Source organism: Engystomops pustulosus, chromosome 8, assembly GCF_040894005.1.
Source record: "Engystomops pustulosus chromosome 8, aEngPut4.maternal, whole genome shotgun sequence".
In the NCBI taxonomy this organism is placed as follows: Eukaryota; Metazoa; Chordata; class Amphibia; order Anura; family Leptodactylidae; genus Engystomops; species Engystomops pustulosus.
Window position 1 is genome coordinate 120,771,886 of NC_092418.1, and position 19,605 is coordinate 120,791,490.

The following is a 19,605-nucleotide window of genomic DNA, read 5'->3' on the forward strand; positions in this document are numbered from 1 at the left end:
GGTGGAGTGCAGAGTCTCCTGGCTTGTGATTGGCTCTGTTTCTGGCCGCCAAAAAGCAAAACGGCAGGAGATGCCATTTTCTCGAGCGGACGAAGTATTCGTCCGAGCAACGAGCAGTTTAGAGTACGCTAATGCTCGAACGAGCATCAAGCTCGGACGAGTATGTTCGCTCATCTCTAGTCTGGTCACATTAATTAGCATCAATTATCTAAATTCTGTGGCGTCTTAAAATTTCAAAATTGTATCTGATGCCCTAAAATAAAAGGAACATTTTTATTTCTTAACTTTTTAAACATAAATTCTTTCATAAACTAAAGATTTGAAGTGTTGTAGCATATAGACTACTTAGATTTTTTTTAAATTAAATTAAATAAAGGGTTCCATGCACACAAGCGCTTTATGAAAAAAATTATGGAAGCAAAGCCGTATCGTTTAACTTTGTACCGGAGCGAAAAATACATTCTGTAAACAACAGAGAAAGGCAACAAAAATAGAGACAGAAAGAAAGCAAAAACAAGACCAAAATTATTTCCCAATTATAAAAGCGACAAGAAACTAGAAACTGAAAGTGGCAACCTCTGAGGAACAACATGGGGTCATGGTGGCGGGAGATGAGGAATAACATGGGGTCATGGTGGAGGGAGATGAGGAATAACCTGGGGTCATGGTGGAGGGAGATGAGGAATAACATGGGGTCATGGTGGAGGGAGATGAGGAATAACATGGGGTCATGGTGGAGGGAGATGAGGAATAACCTGGGGTCATGGTGGAGGGAGAGAAGGAATAACCTGGGGTCATGGTGGAGGGAGATGAGGAATATCCTGGGGTCATGGTGGAGGGAGATGAGGAATAACATGGGGTCATGTTGGAGGGAGATGAGGAATAACCTGGGGTCATGTTGGAGGGAAATGAGGAATATCCTGGGGTCATGGTAAAGGGAAATAAGGAATAACATGGGGTCATGGTGGAGGGAGATGAGGAATAACATGGGGTCATGGTTGAGGGAGATGAGGAATAACATGGGGTCATGGTGAAGGGAGATGAGGAATAACATGGGGTCATGGTGAAGGGAGATGAGGAATAACCTGGGGTCATGGCGGAGGGAGATGAGGAATAACCTGGGGTCACGGTGGAGGGAGATGAGGAATAACCTGGGGTCATCGTGGAGGGAGATGAGGAATATCCTGGGGTCATGGTGGAGGGAGATGAGGAATATCCTGGGGTCATGTTGGAGGGAGATGAGGAATATCCTGGGGTCATAGTAAAGGGAAATAAAAAATAACATGGGTTCATGCTGTAGGGAAATAAGGAGAGGGTCAATCTGTTCAATGTTTCTTTTTAACCGGTTCGCGACCGCCCGCCGTGTATTCACGGCCGCGGTCGGGTCGCGCTGCATGGAGAGGACTCACGGGCTGAGCCCTCTCCATAGCCGGTAAGTCTTTTCTGCATATTGCAGCAAAGGCTTACCGGTAACACCTGCGATCGGTGCTAGCACCGATCGCGGGTGTTATCACAGCGATGGCTGCCGGCAAAGTTGCCGGCAGCTTCAAAAAGATAGCGGCACATGGGCGCCGCCATCTTACCTGGGATCACCGCTCCCCGTGACGTCATCGGGGAGTGGCGATCCATCTCCATGGTAGCCTCGGGTCTTCCGAATACCCGAGGCTATTTCGTTTTAACCCCTTCATTACAATGTGCTGATAGCACATTGTAATGAATGAGGAGGAAAATCCCCATATACTGCCATACTGTAGTATGGCAGTATATGATAGGATCGATCAGACAACCTAGGGTTAAAGTACCCTAGGGTGTCTGAAAAATAGTAAAAAGAATAATAAAAAAAAGTTTAACAAAAAAAAATTATAATAAAAAAACCTAAAATTTCAAATCACCCCCCTTTCCCTAGAACTGACATAAATATAAATAAACAGTAAAAATCATAAACACATTAGGTATCGACGCGTCTGAAAAGGCCCGATCTATCAAAATATGATAACGGTTTTTCAATGCATTTAACCCTGTAACGGAAAATAGCGCCCAAAGTCGAAAATGGCCCTTTTTTGCCATTTTGAAAAATATAAAAAAATCTATAAAAAGTGATCAAAAGGTCGTACAGTCCTAAAAATGATATCATTGAAAATACTATCAAATTTCGCAAAAAATGACACCACGCCCAGCTCCGTACACCAAAGTATAAAAAAGTTATTAGCGCCCGAATTTGGTAAAATCAAAAAAATTATTTTTGTACAGGAGGTTTTAATTTTTGTAAATGTATGAAAACATTATAAAACCTATACAAATTTGGTATATCCTTTATCGTACCCACCCAAAGAATTAAGTAGACATGTAATTTGGGGCGCTCAGTGAAAGACGTAATATCCAAGCCCACAAGAAAATGGCGCAAATGCGTTTTTTCACCATTTTCACTGCATTTGGAAATTTTTTCCTGCTTCCGAGTACATGGCATGGAATATTTAATACCATCATTATGAAGTGCAATTTGTTACGCAGAAAACAAGCCATCAAACAGCTCTTTACGTGTAAAAACAAAAAAGTTCTAGATTTTTGAAGGTGGGGAGTGAAAAATGGAATTGAAAAAACAGGAAAGGGCCCGGTCCTTAAGCGGTTAAACAAAGGAAAATCCCCCAGATTGATGATATGAGGAAGAATAATGTAAATCCTCTAACAACCTTTTTTGTTTTTGCCTTTCCATTTTTTACTCCCCACTTTTAAATAGCAATAACTTTTTTTTATTTTTCCATGTAAAGAGCTCTGTTTTGCTTTGTTTTCTGCGTAACAAATTGCACTTCATAGTGACGGTATATACTATTCTATGCCATGTACTGGGAAGCAGAATTTTTTTTGAATGCAGTGAAAATGATGAAAAATGCATTTGCGCCATTTTCTTGTGGGCTTGGATTTTACAGCTTTCACTGTGTGCCCCAAATGACAGATCATCATTATGTGGGTCAGTACGATCACTGAGATAACAAATTTGTATAGGTTTTATAATGTTTTCATACATGTACAAAAATTAAAACCTGTACAAAAAGAAAATTCTTCATTTTACCCTCTTCTGGCGCTAATAACTTTTTCATACTTTGGTGTATAGAGCTGTGGGTGGTGTTATTTTTTGTGACTTTTGATGAAGTTTTCAATGCTTCTTATATTAGGACGGTGTGACCTTTTGATCACTTTTTATTGAATTTTTTATATTTTTCAAAATGGCAAAAAAGTGCCATTTGCGATTTTGGGCACTATTTTCCATTACGGAGTTAAATGCAGTGACAAAACCAGTATTATATTATGTTAGATTGGGCATTTTTGAATGCGGTAATACCTAATGTGTTTATGATCTTTACTGTTTATTTATATTAATATGACTTCTAGTGAAAGGGGGGTGATTTGAATTATTAGGTTTTTTAATATAGCTTTTTTTTACTTTACTATTTTTAAAACCCCCTAGGTTACTTTAACCCTAGGTTGTCTGATTGATCCTACCATATACTGCCATACTACAGTATGGCAGTATATGGGGATTTTGTACATTATTTATTGCATTGTGTAGTTAAAACGGGACGCAAAACGAGACAGCCTCGGATCTTTGTATGACCCAAGGCTGTCCTGGTAACTGATTTCTGCCTCCGATGACTTCACAGGGGGACAGTAATCAAATCTAATATGGCTGAGCCCATGCTCCCCTAGGGCCTCCGGAAGCCTTACCAGAGGCATTTACAGGTCAGTACTGCCACCGATCGCTGGTGTTACCGGAGGGTGTTTGCTGCAATATGCAGCAAAGGCCCACCTTGCATGGAGAGGGCTCAGCCCATCTCGGGATGAAGTGCAATGTCTCGTCAATAAGACTAAAATAGACCAATCACTGGGCCCAGGTGGGACATACCCTGTATACTACATAACTTGATAGATCTTTTTTTTATATATATATTTGAAGATTTCTTAACCCCTTATGGATGCAGCATTTTTTTTGTTCATTTTTCGCCCCCACATTTAAAAATCTGTAACTTTTTACTTATCTTTTGTATTTCTTTGTGTACAGAACTGTGTGAGGGCTTATTTTCTGCATAACAAATTTTACTACTCCATGACATTATTTATAATATCATGGCTTGTACTGGGAAGCTGGAAAAAAATCAAAATGTGATTAAAATTGGCAAAAAAAACCCCACATTTGTGGCACTTTCTTGTGGGATCAGTTTTTACGACTTTCACTCTGGACTCCAAACGATACATCTACTTTATTCTTTGGTTCGGTACGATCAAGGTGATACCAGATTTATACAGGTTTTATTGTGCTTTAATACATTTTCAAAAATTAAACAAATGTGTACGGAAAAAAAACAATTTTGCCAACTTCTGGCGCTAATATCTTTTTCATACTTATGGAGCTGTGTGAGGTGTCATTTTCTGAAAAATGAGCTGATGTTTTCATTGCTCCCATTTTAATGCCTGTGCAACCTTTTGATTACTTTTGAATTCATTTTTTATGGTATGTAAAATGGTGTAAAAGTAGCGTTTCAGACATTTGGGTTCCATAGGGGTTCCACCATCTGTAATAACTGTTTTCATATTTTGTTTGAAACGCAGTGATTAGAGATGAGCGAACATGCTCGTCCGAGCTTGATGCTCGTTCGAGCATTAGCGTACTCGAAACTGCTCGTTGCTCGGACGAATACTTCGCCTGCTCGAGAAAATGGCAGCTCCCGCCGTTTTGCTTTTTGGCGGCCAGAAACAGAGCCAATCACAAGCCAGGAGACTCTGCACTCCACCCAGCATGACGTGGTACCCTTACACGTCGATAGCAGTGGTTGGCTGGCCAGATCAGGTGACCCTGGAATAGACTAGCCCCTGCCCGCGCTGCTCGGATCATTCTCTGTCTGGATGCCGCTAGGGAGAGAGCTGCTGCTGGTCAGGGAAAGCGTTAGGGTGTTCTATTAGAATAGTGTTAGGCAGGAGTGATTCTACAAGAACCCAACAGCCCTTCTTAGGGCTACAATAACGTTATACTTTTTTTTTTTTTATTTGCTTGTGGCTGGGCTTGCTGGCATTAGTAGTGCAGCTAGTACCATATTGTGAGGAATTTGCAGGGGGACTTGCTACCGTTGTGTTTAGCACTTAGTGACACACATATCCACCTCAAACACCAAAGTGGGACAATTTATTAGGGGTTTGAGTAGAATTAGGCAGAGTCTGCTGATTTTTTTTTTTTTAGCTGTATTTCATTTTATAGCTCAAACTCATCTTGCAAAGCAGTGTGCTCTCATTGTAGGCTACAAAATAGCCATAGGAGAACCCCAACGGCTTACTTAGGCCTACAATAGCGTTATATTTTCATTTTTTTTGTTTGCTTGTGGCTGGGCTTGCTGGCATTAGTAGTGCAGCTAGTACCATATTGTGAGGAATTTGCAGGGGGACTTGCTACCGTTGTGTTTAGCACTTAGTGACACACATATCCACCTCAAACACCAAAGTGGGACAATTTATTAGGGGTTTGAGTAGAATTAGGCAGAGTCTGCTGATTTTTTTTTTTTTTAGCTGTATTTCATTTTATAGCTCAAACTCATCTTGCAAAGCAGTGTGCTCTCATTGTAGGCTACAAAATAGCCATAGGAGAACCCCAACGGCTTACTTAGGCCTACAATAGCGTTATATTTTCATTTTTTTTGTTTGCTTGTGGCTGGGCTTGCTGGCACTAGTAGTGCAGCTAGTACCATATTGTGAGTAATTTGCTGGGAGACCTGCGACCGTTGCGTTTAGCTCTTAGTGACACACATATCCACCTCAAACACCGAAGTGGGACAATTTATTAGGGGTTTGAGTAGAATTAGGCAGAGTCTGCTGATTTTTTTTTTTTTTTTAGCTGTATTTCATTTTATAGCTCAAACTCATCTTGCAAAGCACAAAATCCAGTTGTGTGCTGTCAGTGTAGGTTAGAAACTAGCCAAGTTTACACTTTAATTTGGAAAATGTTTAACCCGAGGGCTAGGGGTAGAGGACGAGGGCGTGGACGTGGGCGCCCAACTACTGCAGGGGTCAGAGGCCGTGGTCCTGGGCGGGGTGAGACACCACCTGCTGATGGGGGAGCAGGGGAACGCCGCAGAGGTACACTCCCTAGGTTCATCATGTCTCAAGTTACTGGGACTCGTGGTAGAGCACTGTTGAGGCCAGAACAGTGCGAAGAGGTGATGTCGTGGATTGCGGACAATGCTTCTAGCCATTTGTCCACCAGTCAGTCTTCCACGCAGTCCACCCATGTCACCGAAATCGGCACTCCTCCAGCTCCTCCACCTCAGCCTCCTTCCCCCCAGTCTGCCCCCTCCCAGCAAAATTTGGCATTTGAACCGGCATACTCTGAGGAACTGTTTTCTGGACCCTTCCCACAGTCACCAAACCACTTGTCCTGCTGCTGCTGAGCTATTTTCCGATGCCCAGGTTTTCCACCAGTCGCAGTCTGTGGGTGATGATGACATTATTCACGTAGTGGAAGAAGTGTGTAAAGAGGTGTCGGACGATGAGGAGACACGGTTGTCAGACAGTGGTGAAGTTGTTGTCAGGGCAGGAAGTCCGAGGGGGGAGCAGACTGAGGGATCGGAGGATGATGAGGTGACAGACCCAAGCTGGGTTGAGAGGCCGGGTGAACACAGTGCTTCTGAGACGGAGGAGAGTCCTATAGCAGAACAGGTTGGAAGAGGCAGTGGTGGAGCCAGACGGAGAGGCAGGGCCAGAGCAGGTGCATCAGCGCCAAATGTGTCACGTAGTGAAGCTCCCGTGGCGAGGGCTCCCGCGGCGAGGGCTAGATTTTCAGAAGTCTGGAGGTTCTTTAAGGAAACACCGGATGACCGACGGACTGTGGTGTGCAACCTTTGCCAAACCAGGATCAGCAGGGGTTCCACCACTACTAGCTTAACTACCACCAGTATGCGCAGGCATATGAATGCTAAACACCCGAATCAGTGGCACCAAGCCCGTTCACCTCCGGCCGTGCACACCACTGCTCCTTCCCCTGTGTCAGCTGATAGTCAGCCCCCTGCCCAGGACCCTGGCACAAAAACCCCATCGTCGCCTCCACGATCCTCCACAGCATCCACCAGCGTTCAGCTCTCCATACCCCAGACGCTGGAGCGGAAAAGAAAATATAGTGCAACCCACCCGCTCGCCCAAGCCCTTAATGTCCACATCTCCAGATTGCTTAGCCTGGAGATGCTGCCCTATAGGCTAGTAGAGACCGAGGCCTTTCGCAACCTCATGGCGGCGGCCGCCCCTCGGTATTCGGTCCCCAGCCGCCACTACTTTTCCCGATGTGCCGTCCCAGCCCTGCACCAGCACGTGTCAGACAACATCATCCGTGCCCTGACCAACGCCGTTTCTGACAAGGTCCACCTGACCACGGACACGTGGACGAGTGCTGCCGGGCAGGGCCACTATGTATCGCTGACGGCACATTGGGTTAACTTGGTGGAGGCTGGGACCGAGTCTGACCCTGCGGCTGGTCATAAACTGCCGACGCCGAGGATTGCGGGGCCTACCTCGGTCCAGGTCTTTCAGGCCTACTATGCCTCCTCCTCCTCCCACCCCTCCTCCACCTCCTCCTCCGAACTACCATCCGTGGGCATGGCGCCATCAGTCGCTAGCTCTAGGCACAGCAGCAGTGCCGTCGCTAAGCGACAGCAGGCGGTGCTCAAACTGCTGAGCCTAGGCGATAAAAGGCACACCGCCCAAGAACTATTACAAGGCATCACGGCGCAGACTGATCTGTGGCTGGCACCGCTGAACCTGAAGCCAGGCATGGTTGTGTGTGACAACGGCCGTTACCTGGTGGCGGCTCTGCAACTCGGCAGACTGACACATGTGCCATGCCTGGCCCATGTGTTAAATCTGATAGTTCAGCGTTTCCTCAAGACATACCCCAATCTGTCTGATTTGCTCACGAAGGTGCGCCGCATCTGTGCGCATTTCAGGAAGTCCAGCACAGATGCTGCCACTCTCAGGGCAGCGCAGCACCACCTCCAACTGCCCGCTCACTGACTGTTGTGCGACGTGCCCACGAGGTGGAATTCAACATTAACCATGTTATCCAGAGTTTACCAGCAGCGCAGAGCGATTGTAGACTGCCAGATGTCAACTTCCACCAGAACTGGTAGTCAGGTCAGTCAGCTTCCTCAAGTCTACAATGAGGAGTGGACGTGGATGTCTGATATCTGTCAGGTGCTGAGTAACTTTGAGGAGTCAACACAGATGGTCAGTGGCGATGCCGCCATCATCAGCCTCACCATTCCGCTGCTTGGCCTGTTGAAAAACTCTCTGATCAGCATGAAGTCGGAAGCTTTGCGCTCGTCACAAGAGATGGAGGAAGAAGATTCCCTTGTTGATAGCCAAAGCACCCTCAGGTCTGTTTCTCAGCGCATATCGGAGGAGGTGGAGGAGGATGAGGAGGAAGAGGAGGAGAATGTTGGCAAGACACAAGAGGGGAGCATTGCTCAGACCTTCACTGTTCAGCGTGTATGGGCAGAAGAAGAGGAGTTGGAGGAGGAGGAGATGGACAGTCAGGCCAGTGAGGGGAGTGAATTCTTGAGAGTTGGGACTCTGGCGCATATGGCAGATTTCATGCTAGGCTGCCTATCCCGTGACCCTCGCGTTCAAAGAATTTATTCCAGCACCGATTACTGGGTATTCACTCTCCTGGACCCACGGTACAAGCAAAATCTTTCCACTCTCATCCCTGGAGAGGAAAGGAGTGTGAGAATGCATGAATACCAGCAGGCCCTGGTGCACAAGCTGAAACAGTATTTCCCTTCTGACAGCGCTAGCGGCAGAGTGCGTAGTTCTGTGGGACAAGTAGCGAGGGAGAGTAGGCGAGCTGGCAGCTTGTCCAGCACTGGCAAGGGTACGCTTTACAAGGCTTTTGCCAGCTTTATGTCACCCCAGCAAGACACTGTCACCTGTCCCCAGTCTCGGCAGAGTAGGGCTGATCTTTACAGAAAGATGGTGAGGGAGTACATAGCTGACCATACCATCGTCCTAAATGATCACACAGCTCCCTACAACTACTGGGTTTCAAAGCTGGACATGTGGCACGAACTGGCGCTGTACGCCTTGGAGGTTCTTGCCTGCCCTGCCGCTAGCGTGTTGTCCGAGCGGGTTTTCAGTGCAGCTGGTGGCATCATCACCGATAAGCGTACACGCCTGTCGACTGACAGCGCTGACAGGCTGACGCTTATTAAGATGAATAAAGCCTGAATTTCTCATAATTTCTAATCTCCACCAGGTGAAGGAAGCTCAACCTGAATAATTTATGCACTCCTCCTCCTCATTTTCCTCCTTCTCCTCCTCTTTGTACACTAAAGCAGAGGAAATTGGCTATTTTTTGACAGGGCCCACTGGCTCTAGCTATAGTACTTTATGCATTTAATTTTTCTGGAGGGCCACCTACCCGGTCCTCTGTTTTAAACAATTTTTGGGACTGCCACATACAGGCACTCAATCTATTCAATTTTTCTGGAGGGCCACCTACCTGCTCCTCTGGTTTGAAAACTTATTTGGACTGCCACATACAGGCACTCAATCTATTTCATTTTTCTGGAGGGCCACCTACCTGCTCCTCTGGTTTGAAAACTTTTTTGGACTTCCACATACAGGCACTCAATCTATTCCATTTTTATGGAGGGCCACCTACCTGCTCCTCTGGTTTGAAAAATTTTTTGGACTGCCACATACAGGCACTATCCAAATTAAATTGTCTCCATAGCAGCCTCCACACGTTGTCTCCATTGCTACCTCCAAAAGTCGTCCATATAGCTGCCTCCATACATCGTCCCCTTATCAAACGAGGTGTGTCAGGCAGAAATTTGGGTTGCTTTCATGGATTCCACATCAAAGTTGTTAACTTTGTCGCCACCCTGCTGTGTTATCCACAAAATATACTGGCAAACTTTTATGATTAACCGATATTATTTCAGCGCTTCTTGCGCATCTGTTGATTACACTGCTGTGTAATCCACAAAATATACTGCCAAACTTTTACCATTTACGGATATTATTTCAGCGCTTCTTGCGCATCTGTTTACATTCCCCTCACCCGCCATATCCCAAACTTATAAGAACGCTACTACACTTAACTTGGTGGAGGCTGGGACCGAGTCTGACCCTGGGGCTGGTCATATACTGCCGACGCCGAGGATTGCGGGGCCTACCTTGGTCCAGGTCTCAAAGGCCTACTATACCTCCTCCTCCTCCCACCCTTCCTCCACCTCCTCCTCCTCCGAATTACCATCCGTGGGCATGGCGCCATCAGTCGGTAGCTCTAGGCACAGCAGCAGTGCCGTCGCTAAGCGACAGCAGGCGGTGCTCAAACTGCTGAGCTTAGGCGATAAAAGGCACACCGCCCAAGAGCTATTACAGGGCATTCCACATCAAACTTGTTAACTTTGTCGCCACCCTGCTGTGTAATGCACAAAATATACTGCCAAACTTTTACCATTTACGGATATTATTTCAGCGCTTCTTGCGCATCTGTTTACATTCCTCTCACCCGCCATATCCCAAACTTATAAGAACGCTACTACACTTGATCTTATACAAAAGGTTCTTAGAAGTGCTGTTTGGGGAGTAGCCTAGAGACAGGGGCTTGGATTGGCGAAAGCTCGCCTGGCAGCGGAGCGCCAGCTCCATCTCAAGATCCAACTAACATAGTTTTAACTGCAGCACCTTTAATCTACTACTAGTTCACTGCCTCCATACATCGTCCCCTTATCAAACGAGCTGTGTCAGGCAGAATTTTCAGGTGTTTCACCAGATACATAGTGGAACCCGGCCCATCTGACGCCGCCATGCTGGAGACCTGAAGTTGCAATCATAGCAGCGCAATATGAATGCCCCATACTGTCGCTCTTAATCATGGAAGTCGTCTCCATGGCTGCCTCCACATGTCGTCCCCTTATCAAAAGAGCTGTGTCAGGCTCATTTTTCGGGTGTTTCACCAGATACGTTATGGAACTTGGTCACTATGTCGCCACCATGCTGTGTTATCGACTAAATATACCTTCAACCTTTTGTTCACATAGGAAATCATTTCACCTCCTTTGGTGAAACCTGAGTCCATTTAGGGTATGTCGCCATGAGACTCTCTAGCCTGCCACTGCTGCCGCTGCCTCTGCATGCCGTCCCCTATAGTGTCAGGGTCAATTATTGCATGTTTTAGATGCTATCTAGCCTCATTCGGTCACTCTGTCATGGCCATGCTGTTGCCCATAATTTTGGCATAATGGTGCGATTAAGCAGCCTCAGAGGAATCCATGCATGCTGCCCCTGCTGTTTCCTGTCCATTTCCGTGGTGTTTCCATCCTTTTCTGAGGTTCCCAGGTGTTTGGCCAAGCTTCCTTGTGCAGAGCCTTGGTCCCCTTGAAAAATGCTCGAGTCTCCCATTGACTTCAATAGGGCTCGTTATTCGAGACGAGCACTCGAGCATCGGGAAAAGTTCGTCTCGAATAACGAGTACCCGAGCATTTTAGTGCTCGCTCATCTCTAGCAGTGATACCTAAACTGATACCTGCTGGTGATTTTTACTGTATATTATGTTTTATATCAGTTCTAGCTAAATTGGGGTGATTTTATTTTTTTTTAAATTTTCATTATTTCTGCATTCTAGCATTGTAATCTCTATAGCCATTCCCTATTGTGTGCACATTTATACAGAATGCTGTGGATTTTTACTGCAATTTTCACCCTTGTCAATGCCAGGGTCAGACTCCAATGGAAAATCGATTTATACCCTTGTAAACCTGTTATTAGCCCTTTAGCTGCACCTGCTAAGGCACTGCAGTCCAGGTTTGACTACGGTTTCAAAGGGGTTAAATACTCAGGATTGAAGCTTTTCCATTCCTGGGTGTTGGTGCAGGGACTGGGCTGTGATAACATAACCAGCAGGACCTGATGTCCTGCAAACTTCCTCTGACACTGTAAAAACCTGATACAGTGGTCATTGAAGAGTTAATAGTAAGGATGAAAACTAAATTGTGTCTTTAAAAATAAAAATAAAAAGATGCATGTCCTGAAATAATAATTCCTGCTTCTGACAGATGAGGGTATCATTTTTTATGTTAGCGTATGTGCAGCATAGCATGGGCAAACATTCGGTCGCCTGCTGGAGAGAAGATGGGTGAGCAGACCCCTCTCAATAGAGAAGAGCAGGACTGGCACCAGAATACAGCAGAATATAGGACATTTCTTTGCCTGATCACGGTGCGGTGATTCAACGTATGCTGACCCCAATGTGACTGTTTGCAATAGACATCTACGGGGACTGATAAAATTTTTGGCTGGATATCGGTCCTCATTATGTTTTGTGTGCATTGGTTCCATAGGCCTTATGCACTTGTATTAATGCAGGAGGGGTGTGCGCTCCATGGAAAGCAGCCATTATATGGGACATATCTTATATCATGTGGAGCAGCCGCCCAGTTCAGCCATGGTGTGGTGTATGCAGGTGCTATAGACCTCTATGGGGCTGAGATCCGATCAGGGGCTCCCATATATTTAGTCACCATAGGTTTTAGTTATACAGGGGGAAATTTATCAAACACCTGTATATGATAAAACATCAGCTGATCCTTTATCCGAGCTCCTCCACATTTTTCTCTCTTATTCTGATTGTGTTATATAATAGAAGTTCTCTAATCCAATCTGAAGTTTATTGGTTATTGCATCTCATACAACTCAACATCAAACTCAATTACAAATGCAGATGTTCAATAACAACAAGACTTCTCCCCTTGTGGCTCCTCTCATATATAAAAAGTTTTTCATCAAAGTAAAATGTTTGTCACATTCTTATCATTAAGCTGCCTTTTTCCTGTGTGAGAGACGTGTTTAGAGATGGGATTTCATTGTAAAACATTTGTCACATTGTTAACACAAACCGCTTCTCCCCTGTGTGAATTCTCTCGTGTTCAACAAGACTTGATTTATGACTAAAATATTTCTCACATTATAAACATGAAAACGGCTTCTCTGCTGTATGAATTCTTAGATGTTTCACAAGATCTGATTTCTTAATATAACATTTGCCACATTCTGAGCATGGAAACGGCTTCTCCCCTGTGTGAATTTTCTGATGTGTGAGGAGATTCCATTTATGAGTAAAACATTTGTCACATTCAGAACATGAAAATGTCTTCCTGGTTGCAGCTCTTAGATGCTCGGCTGCTCTGTGGTGGCTTCTTTTTTGACCATTAGTCTGTGATGTATCAGAACAGATGCCCAATGTAATAGGATCAGATGATAGATTGATTAAAAGGAATGTCTGAAGGTAAATTAATTCTGCTGTTGTGTTCTATACATGTATCTTGTGTGATCCCACAATCATCAGCTTTAATATCTGAAGATATCAGATTTTCCTGTGAGCTCCGGCTAACGTCATCTCCTGGGAATAATAGGGTAGGTAACAAAAAAGTTTATGAAATCTGTAAAGATATAAATATTTATAAAATTTCTACATGATTTCAGCATCACATTCTGAACACACAAAACAGCTTCTCTACTGTGTGGATTCTCGGTAAAACATCTTGTAAACTTTCAGAGTGAAACACATTAGGGTAATTTAACTTTATTTTTATTTTCTCCTATATTTGCAACTTGTTTTGGTGCATTTGCATTTTTGCACCAAAATAAGCCACTCCAATCGCTTAGCGAACATCACAGCAACAGAATTTTTCATTCTAGCATCTGATATATCTAAAGACTCCAGAAAAAAGTCACAAAACTCAGCTGCCTGATATCACCCTCTAAGATAAATCAAACAATTCCAAAAGCAGAAGAAAACAGAAAAATGTTCAGACTAAAGATGAATGACCCCCATTCTGTACATATTTAAAGCTTTATATTTAATTTCATCTACATCTTTGCACCCCTACATTTCTGTAACTCTACACCTCTATATCTCCGCCCCCTATTTCCCCTTACCACTGTTCCTGCATTCCTACAACCTAATACTTGCACCGCTACACCTCAAGGTTCCTGTACCTCTACATTTCTGCAACCCTATAACTCTATGGGGGTCATTTACTAAGGGCCCGATTTGCGTTTTCCCGACGTGTTACCCGAATATTTCCGATTTGCGCCGATTTCCCCTGAATTGCCCCGGGATTTTGGCGCAAACGATCAGATTGTGGCGCATCGGCGCCGGCATGCAGACGGAAATCAGGGGGCGTGGCCGAACGAAAACCCGACGGATTTTAAAAAAAGTGTTGCGAGACTCGCGCTTACCTTCACTAGGAATAGGCCGGTGTACTTCAGTGCATTCCGGGGAACTTCAGCGCAGCAGCGCCACCTGGTGGACATCGGAGGAACTACCTTAGTGAATCCCGGCCGGACCCGAATCCACCGCAGAGAACGCGCCGCTGGATCGCGAATGGGCCGGGTAAGTAAATCTGCCCCATTATCTTTGTTAGTGACTTTCATCTGTTCAGTTACGAAACTGTATATCAAAATTTATCGTTATGCAGCTAAGATGCATTTTGATCTAAAGCCTTTGAATGCACAATTAAAACCATACATCCATTTTTTGAATTCATGTGCAATTTATTTACCCTCCCTAGACTAGCTTATAGCTGCTTTCATTTTCCACCAAAAATTGCACCCAAGAACGAGTCTCTGAATCCCAAGTGGCCATAAAAAAAACAAGTTGTAAGTGTTGGAAAAAACACCAATATTATGGCAAAGACACTTCACAAATTAGCCACAAGAGGATCAACAAGGATATTAAAAAAAACACAGCTATTTTTGCGACTAAACACCAAACTAGCTGTGCAGCATAAATAACCATGTTTCTCTCATTTATCCTGCCAACCCTCAAAGTAAATTGACCATCAGGAGAGAAGTGTCCATCAGGGGGGAACCTCTGTTTTAAGCTTTGGAGCTTGTTCCTGTGTTGGACGATGGAGGTGTCAGAGCAGTTCAATTATCAGGCAGAGAGTAATTAAATAAATAATTGTGTCGTCCGATAACATTGACACAACTGAAATATGTTGTAGCCACGGAGAACTAGCGAGACCTCTGTGCGTCTTTGTTTTATGCCCTTTCAGTACAAGGAGGGTTCAAGGTTAGTGCGGAAATGTTACATAAAATTAGAGATAACAAATAAAATCACACATAATAATATATTGAAAACATCATTGATGTATTTGGCAACATCTTGTCGTAGGAATTCATTGTTCATTTATTGTTATTGGACCCATAAACTGGACATAAATACAGACCATCTGGATCGTCATTCACCAGAATAGAATAACTGCTCCCCCAACAAATCCTTGGCCACATCCATTTATCAGTGTTAAATATTACATATTAAATTAACAACCAGATTCCCACATCCTGAGCTTCCGGGGTCTCTATTTACAAACATTTATGTGTGTCCTGTGGAACGTCTCCTACAGGCCAAGATGTCTTAAGCAATCCTGTTATTTAGTGGAGAAGAGGATGAGTATATATAAATAACAAGACATAGACAAAATGGCGTTACATATCTAAACACTTAAAGACTTGAAAACGGTTTCTCCCCTGTGTGAATTCTCTCATGCTGAACAAGACGTGTTTTTTGAGTAAAACATTTGCCACATTCTGAACATGAAAACGGTTTCTCCCCTGTGTGAATTCTCTCATGCTGAACAAGACTTGTTTTTTGAGAAAAACATTTGCCACATTCTGCACATGAAAACGGTTTCTCCCCTGTGTGAATTCTCTCATGCTGAACAAGACTTAATTTATGAGTAAAACATTTTCCACATTCTGAACATGAAAATGACTTCTCTCCTGTGTGAATTCTCTCATGCTGAACAAGATTTGTTTTCCAATTAAAACGTTTTCCACATTCTGAACATGAAAACGGTTTCTCCCCTGTGTGAATTCTCTCATGCTGAACAAGACTTGATTTATCAGCAAAATATTTTCCACATTCTGAACATGAAAACGGTTTCTCCCCTGTGTGAATTCTCTCATGCTTAACAAGACTTGATTTATGAGTAAAACATTTTCCACATTTTGAACATGAAAACGGCTTCTCCCCTGTATGAACTCTTTCATGTATCACAAGATTTGATTTCTTAATAAAACATTTGCCACATTCTGAACATGAAAACGGCTTCTCCCCTGTGTGAATTCTCTCATGTTTCACAAGGTCTGATTTCTGACTAAAACATTTTTTACATTCTAAACATGAAAACGGTTCCTCCCCTGTGTGAATTCTCTCATGCTGAACAAGACGTGTTTTTTGAGTAAAACATTTGCCACATTCTGAACATGAAAACGGTTTCTCCCCTGTGTGAATTCTCTCATGCTGAACAAGACTTGTTTTTTGAGAAAAACATTTGCCACATTCTGCACATGAAAACGGTTTCTCCCCTGTGTGAATTCTCTCATGCTGAACAAGACTTAATTTATGAGTAAAACATTTTCCACATTCTGAACATGAAAATGACTTCTCTCCTGTGTGAATTCTCTCATGCTGAACAAGATTTGTTTTCCAATTAAAACGTTTTCCACATTCTGAACATGAAAACGGTTTCTCCCCTGTGTGAATTCTCTCATGCTGAACAAGACTTGATTTATCAGCAAAATATTTTCCACATTCTGAACATGAAAACGGTTTCTCCCCTGTGTGAATTCTCTCATGCTTAACAAGACTTGATTTATGAGTAAAACATTTTCCACATTTTGAACATGAAAACGGCTTCTCCCCTGTATGAACTCTTTCATGTATCACAAGATTTGATTTCTTAATAAAACATTTGCCACATTCTGAACATGAAAACGGCTTCTCCCCTGTGTGAGTTCTCTCGTGATGAATAAGGTGTGTTTTCCGATTAAAATATTTTCCACATTCTGAACATGAAAACGGTTTCTCCCCTGTGTGATTTCTCTCATGTTGAACAAGATTTTTTCGTTCAATAAAACATTTTCCATTTTCTGAACATGAAAAAGGCTGCTCCCCTGAGTGAATGTTCTGATGTGTGAGATTCCAATTAACAGTAACATTTTTCCCATGTTCAGAACATGAAAATGTTTTCCTGGTTGCATCTGTTAGATGCTCGGCTGATCTGTGGTGGCTTCTTTCTTGACTGTTCATCTGTGATAAATCAGAATTTATAGGACATAATGTAATTGGATCAGATGATAGATTGTTGCAATGAAGGTCTGAGGGTAAATCCGTTCTGCTGTTGTGTTCTATACATGTATCTTGTGTGATCCCACAATCATCAGCTGTAATATTTGAAGATGTCAGATGTTCCTCTGAGCTCCAGTTATCTTCATCTGCAAGGAACAAGATGTTAAATGATAACAAAGTTAATAAAATCTGTAATGAAATAAATATTTATAACATTTCTGCATAAATTGCTAAATTGTTTCATGTCAAACCATTTCTGATTTCTGCATCACATTCTGGAAACATCTTCTCTCCTGTGTGAATTCTCAGTAAAACTCAGATTTCAGAGTAAAGCATATGTCATGTTGGGGGTCATTTATCTCAGGGTTTTATGTTTATTTGCTCTTATCTTTCATCTTATTGGGTGCATTTGCATATTTGCACCAAGAGCCTAACAAAGTTGCAGAAGAATTTAAATTTTTGTGCAACTCTAGTCACAAAAACTCAGCTTGTTGATATATCACCCTCTAAGACAAATCAAACAAGTCCAAAACCAGGAAAAAAAGACAGACAAATGTCCAGCCTAAAGATGAATGACCCCTATTTTGTACATACAGGCGGTCCCCTACTTAAGAACACTCGACTGTTGGTAATTTCCTGTACGTTAGCCTTAGGCTACAATAAACAGCTGTAACAGTTATCACAGGTGTCTGCAATCAAACATTTTAAAAATCCAATTGTCAAAGAGACCAAAAAGAATTTGGCTGGGGGTTACCATTATAAACTATATAGTTCCGACTTACATACAAATTCAACTTAAGAAAAAACCTACAGAACCAATCTTGTACGTAGCCCCAGGACTGCCTGTATTTGAAGCTTTATATTTCAATGTATCTACATCTTTGCACCCCTACACCTGTATATGACTGTACCCCTACATTTCTGCACCTCTATGGTTCTATGTCGCTTCATTCCTAACCATCTACATTTCTGCAACCCCATACTTGCACTACTAAGCCTCAAGTTTACTATACCTCTACATAACTGCGAAACTTGTGACATAAATGTGGTGGCCAGTGTGAATACACATTGGAACGCCTCTTTCTGTGCACAGCATTGTGTCGCAGCTTGAACAGTGCAGCCGCGGCACAATCCCGATGGAAGCACTTCCTAAGTTCATGTGCAATCACTTTGCAGATGTTTTTATGTGCAGTTTACGCTAGAATTCTGGTGCAGACTGCATAATAAATGAGGCCCATGGTGCTCATTCCCAATTGCGTGTTTTCTGTCTGAAACACACGTGCAAACGGCTATGCCCCTGGGTGCATTGGGACATACCAAAAAAGTGCAATGAATAATGCTGCCAAACCAGCTCAAATCCTTTGTTAATATGGAATAGAATAGTGGAATATGTCATGCTATACAACATTGTAATAAGTATATGTGTACATACAGAAATACAAACATATATGTTTACATCCTTTACTTGTACACTACACATCTATATGCATTATAGCATAGATACAAGTTACACATTCCAAGGACACACATATTTTGCAGATATACAAATTCTTAATTTATGGATATTACTGGCTCATATACACTGGAGATAACAGATATTCACATCCAACATCAAAAGAAGAGGTCAGAAGAAGGATCAGTTCCACAAAGTATCGAAGTCTGTCAGTACTTACCATTCTGGGGGTCCCTGGCACCAGCGTCATGTCCTCCTTCCCAGGCTCCCTCCACCGCACATATCTGGACCTGCTCTCTCTCCATTCTGTGTCTCAGTCTCTTTGTCTAAGCTCCTCCAGTAAGATCTTCCACCAAGAAGTTCTCCTAAAGTGAGTCCTGCTTGGGTCTCTTATACCCCTTGGTCTGCCCACTCTTGTCTCAACAATCTCTCCCATGTAAATGAAGGGTGTTGGTCCCACTTCCTTATCAGCCAGACTCATTGTTTATGACACTCTGATTGTTCTCCTTTGTTATGGGTTTATCACTCCCTCCCACCAAAGAAAGGAGACCAGGATGTGTCTTTCTGATGAAACTAGATAACTTAATTTGCAAATCTTTACTAGGCCAAATGTCCCTGTGTGATTCCCTACTAATTCCACATCCTGAACAATAGGGAATGCAAATCCATGCAGACAAGGCGTCTCCAATGACCATGTGACTGCCCTGTCCTGGAAATGGCTTCATGGAGCAGAAGAATATCATACAATAAAGTGTTATTTTTGTCCATTCAAATTTTGAGATCTTTTTGCATTTTTTAAATCTTTTTAGTAATTTAACCGTTAAAAAAAAAATCAGTATCGGTGGCGAATAATAAACTTTTTAATGGCAACATTTGCAGCTTTTTTGTCACTATATGATACAGTCAAGTAAATACTATAATTTGCATTGCCAAAGTTTTACTTCAACATAATTGTAAAGGTTTTAATTTCTGTATGAAA

General features: G+C 43.1%; 1 protein-coding gene across 1 annotated transcript; it reads right to left on the minus strand.

Moving 5' to 3' along the window:
• Positions 1 to 15,544: 15,544 nt before the first annotated feature.
• On the minus strand, positions 15,545 to 18,876 carry LOC140076185 (uncharacterized). The gene is made up of 3 exons (XM_072122699.1): positions 18,777 to 18,876; positions 16,357 to 17,319; positions 15,545 to 16,188 (listed from the first exon to the last, which is right to left on the minus strand). Exons 1-3 carry the CDS (start codon positions 18,874 to 18,876, stop codon positions 15,545 to 15,547), a joined length of 1,707 nt encoding a protein of 568 aa, XP_071978800.1.
• Between the last annotated feature and the right edge of the window lie 729 nt (positions 18,877 to 19,605).

Excerpts from the sequence above, each read along its gene's own strand:
- LOC140076185 (XM_072122699.1), bottom strand. The coding sequence starts at position 18,876 with ATGACGCTGGTGCCAGGGACCCCCAGAATGGTAAGTACTGACAGACTT. Across the intron at positions 17,320-18,776 it reads CTCTTCTTTTGATGTTGGAT|ATGAAGATAACTGGAGCTCA; the intron begins GTGAATATCTGT and ends TGTTCCTTGCAG. Across the intron at positions 16,189-16,356 it reads ATGTTTTTCTCAAAAAACAA|ACCTTGTGAAACATGAGAGA; the intron begins GTCTTGTTCAGC and ends GTCAGAAATCAG.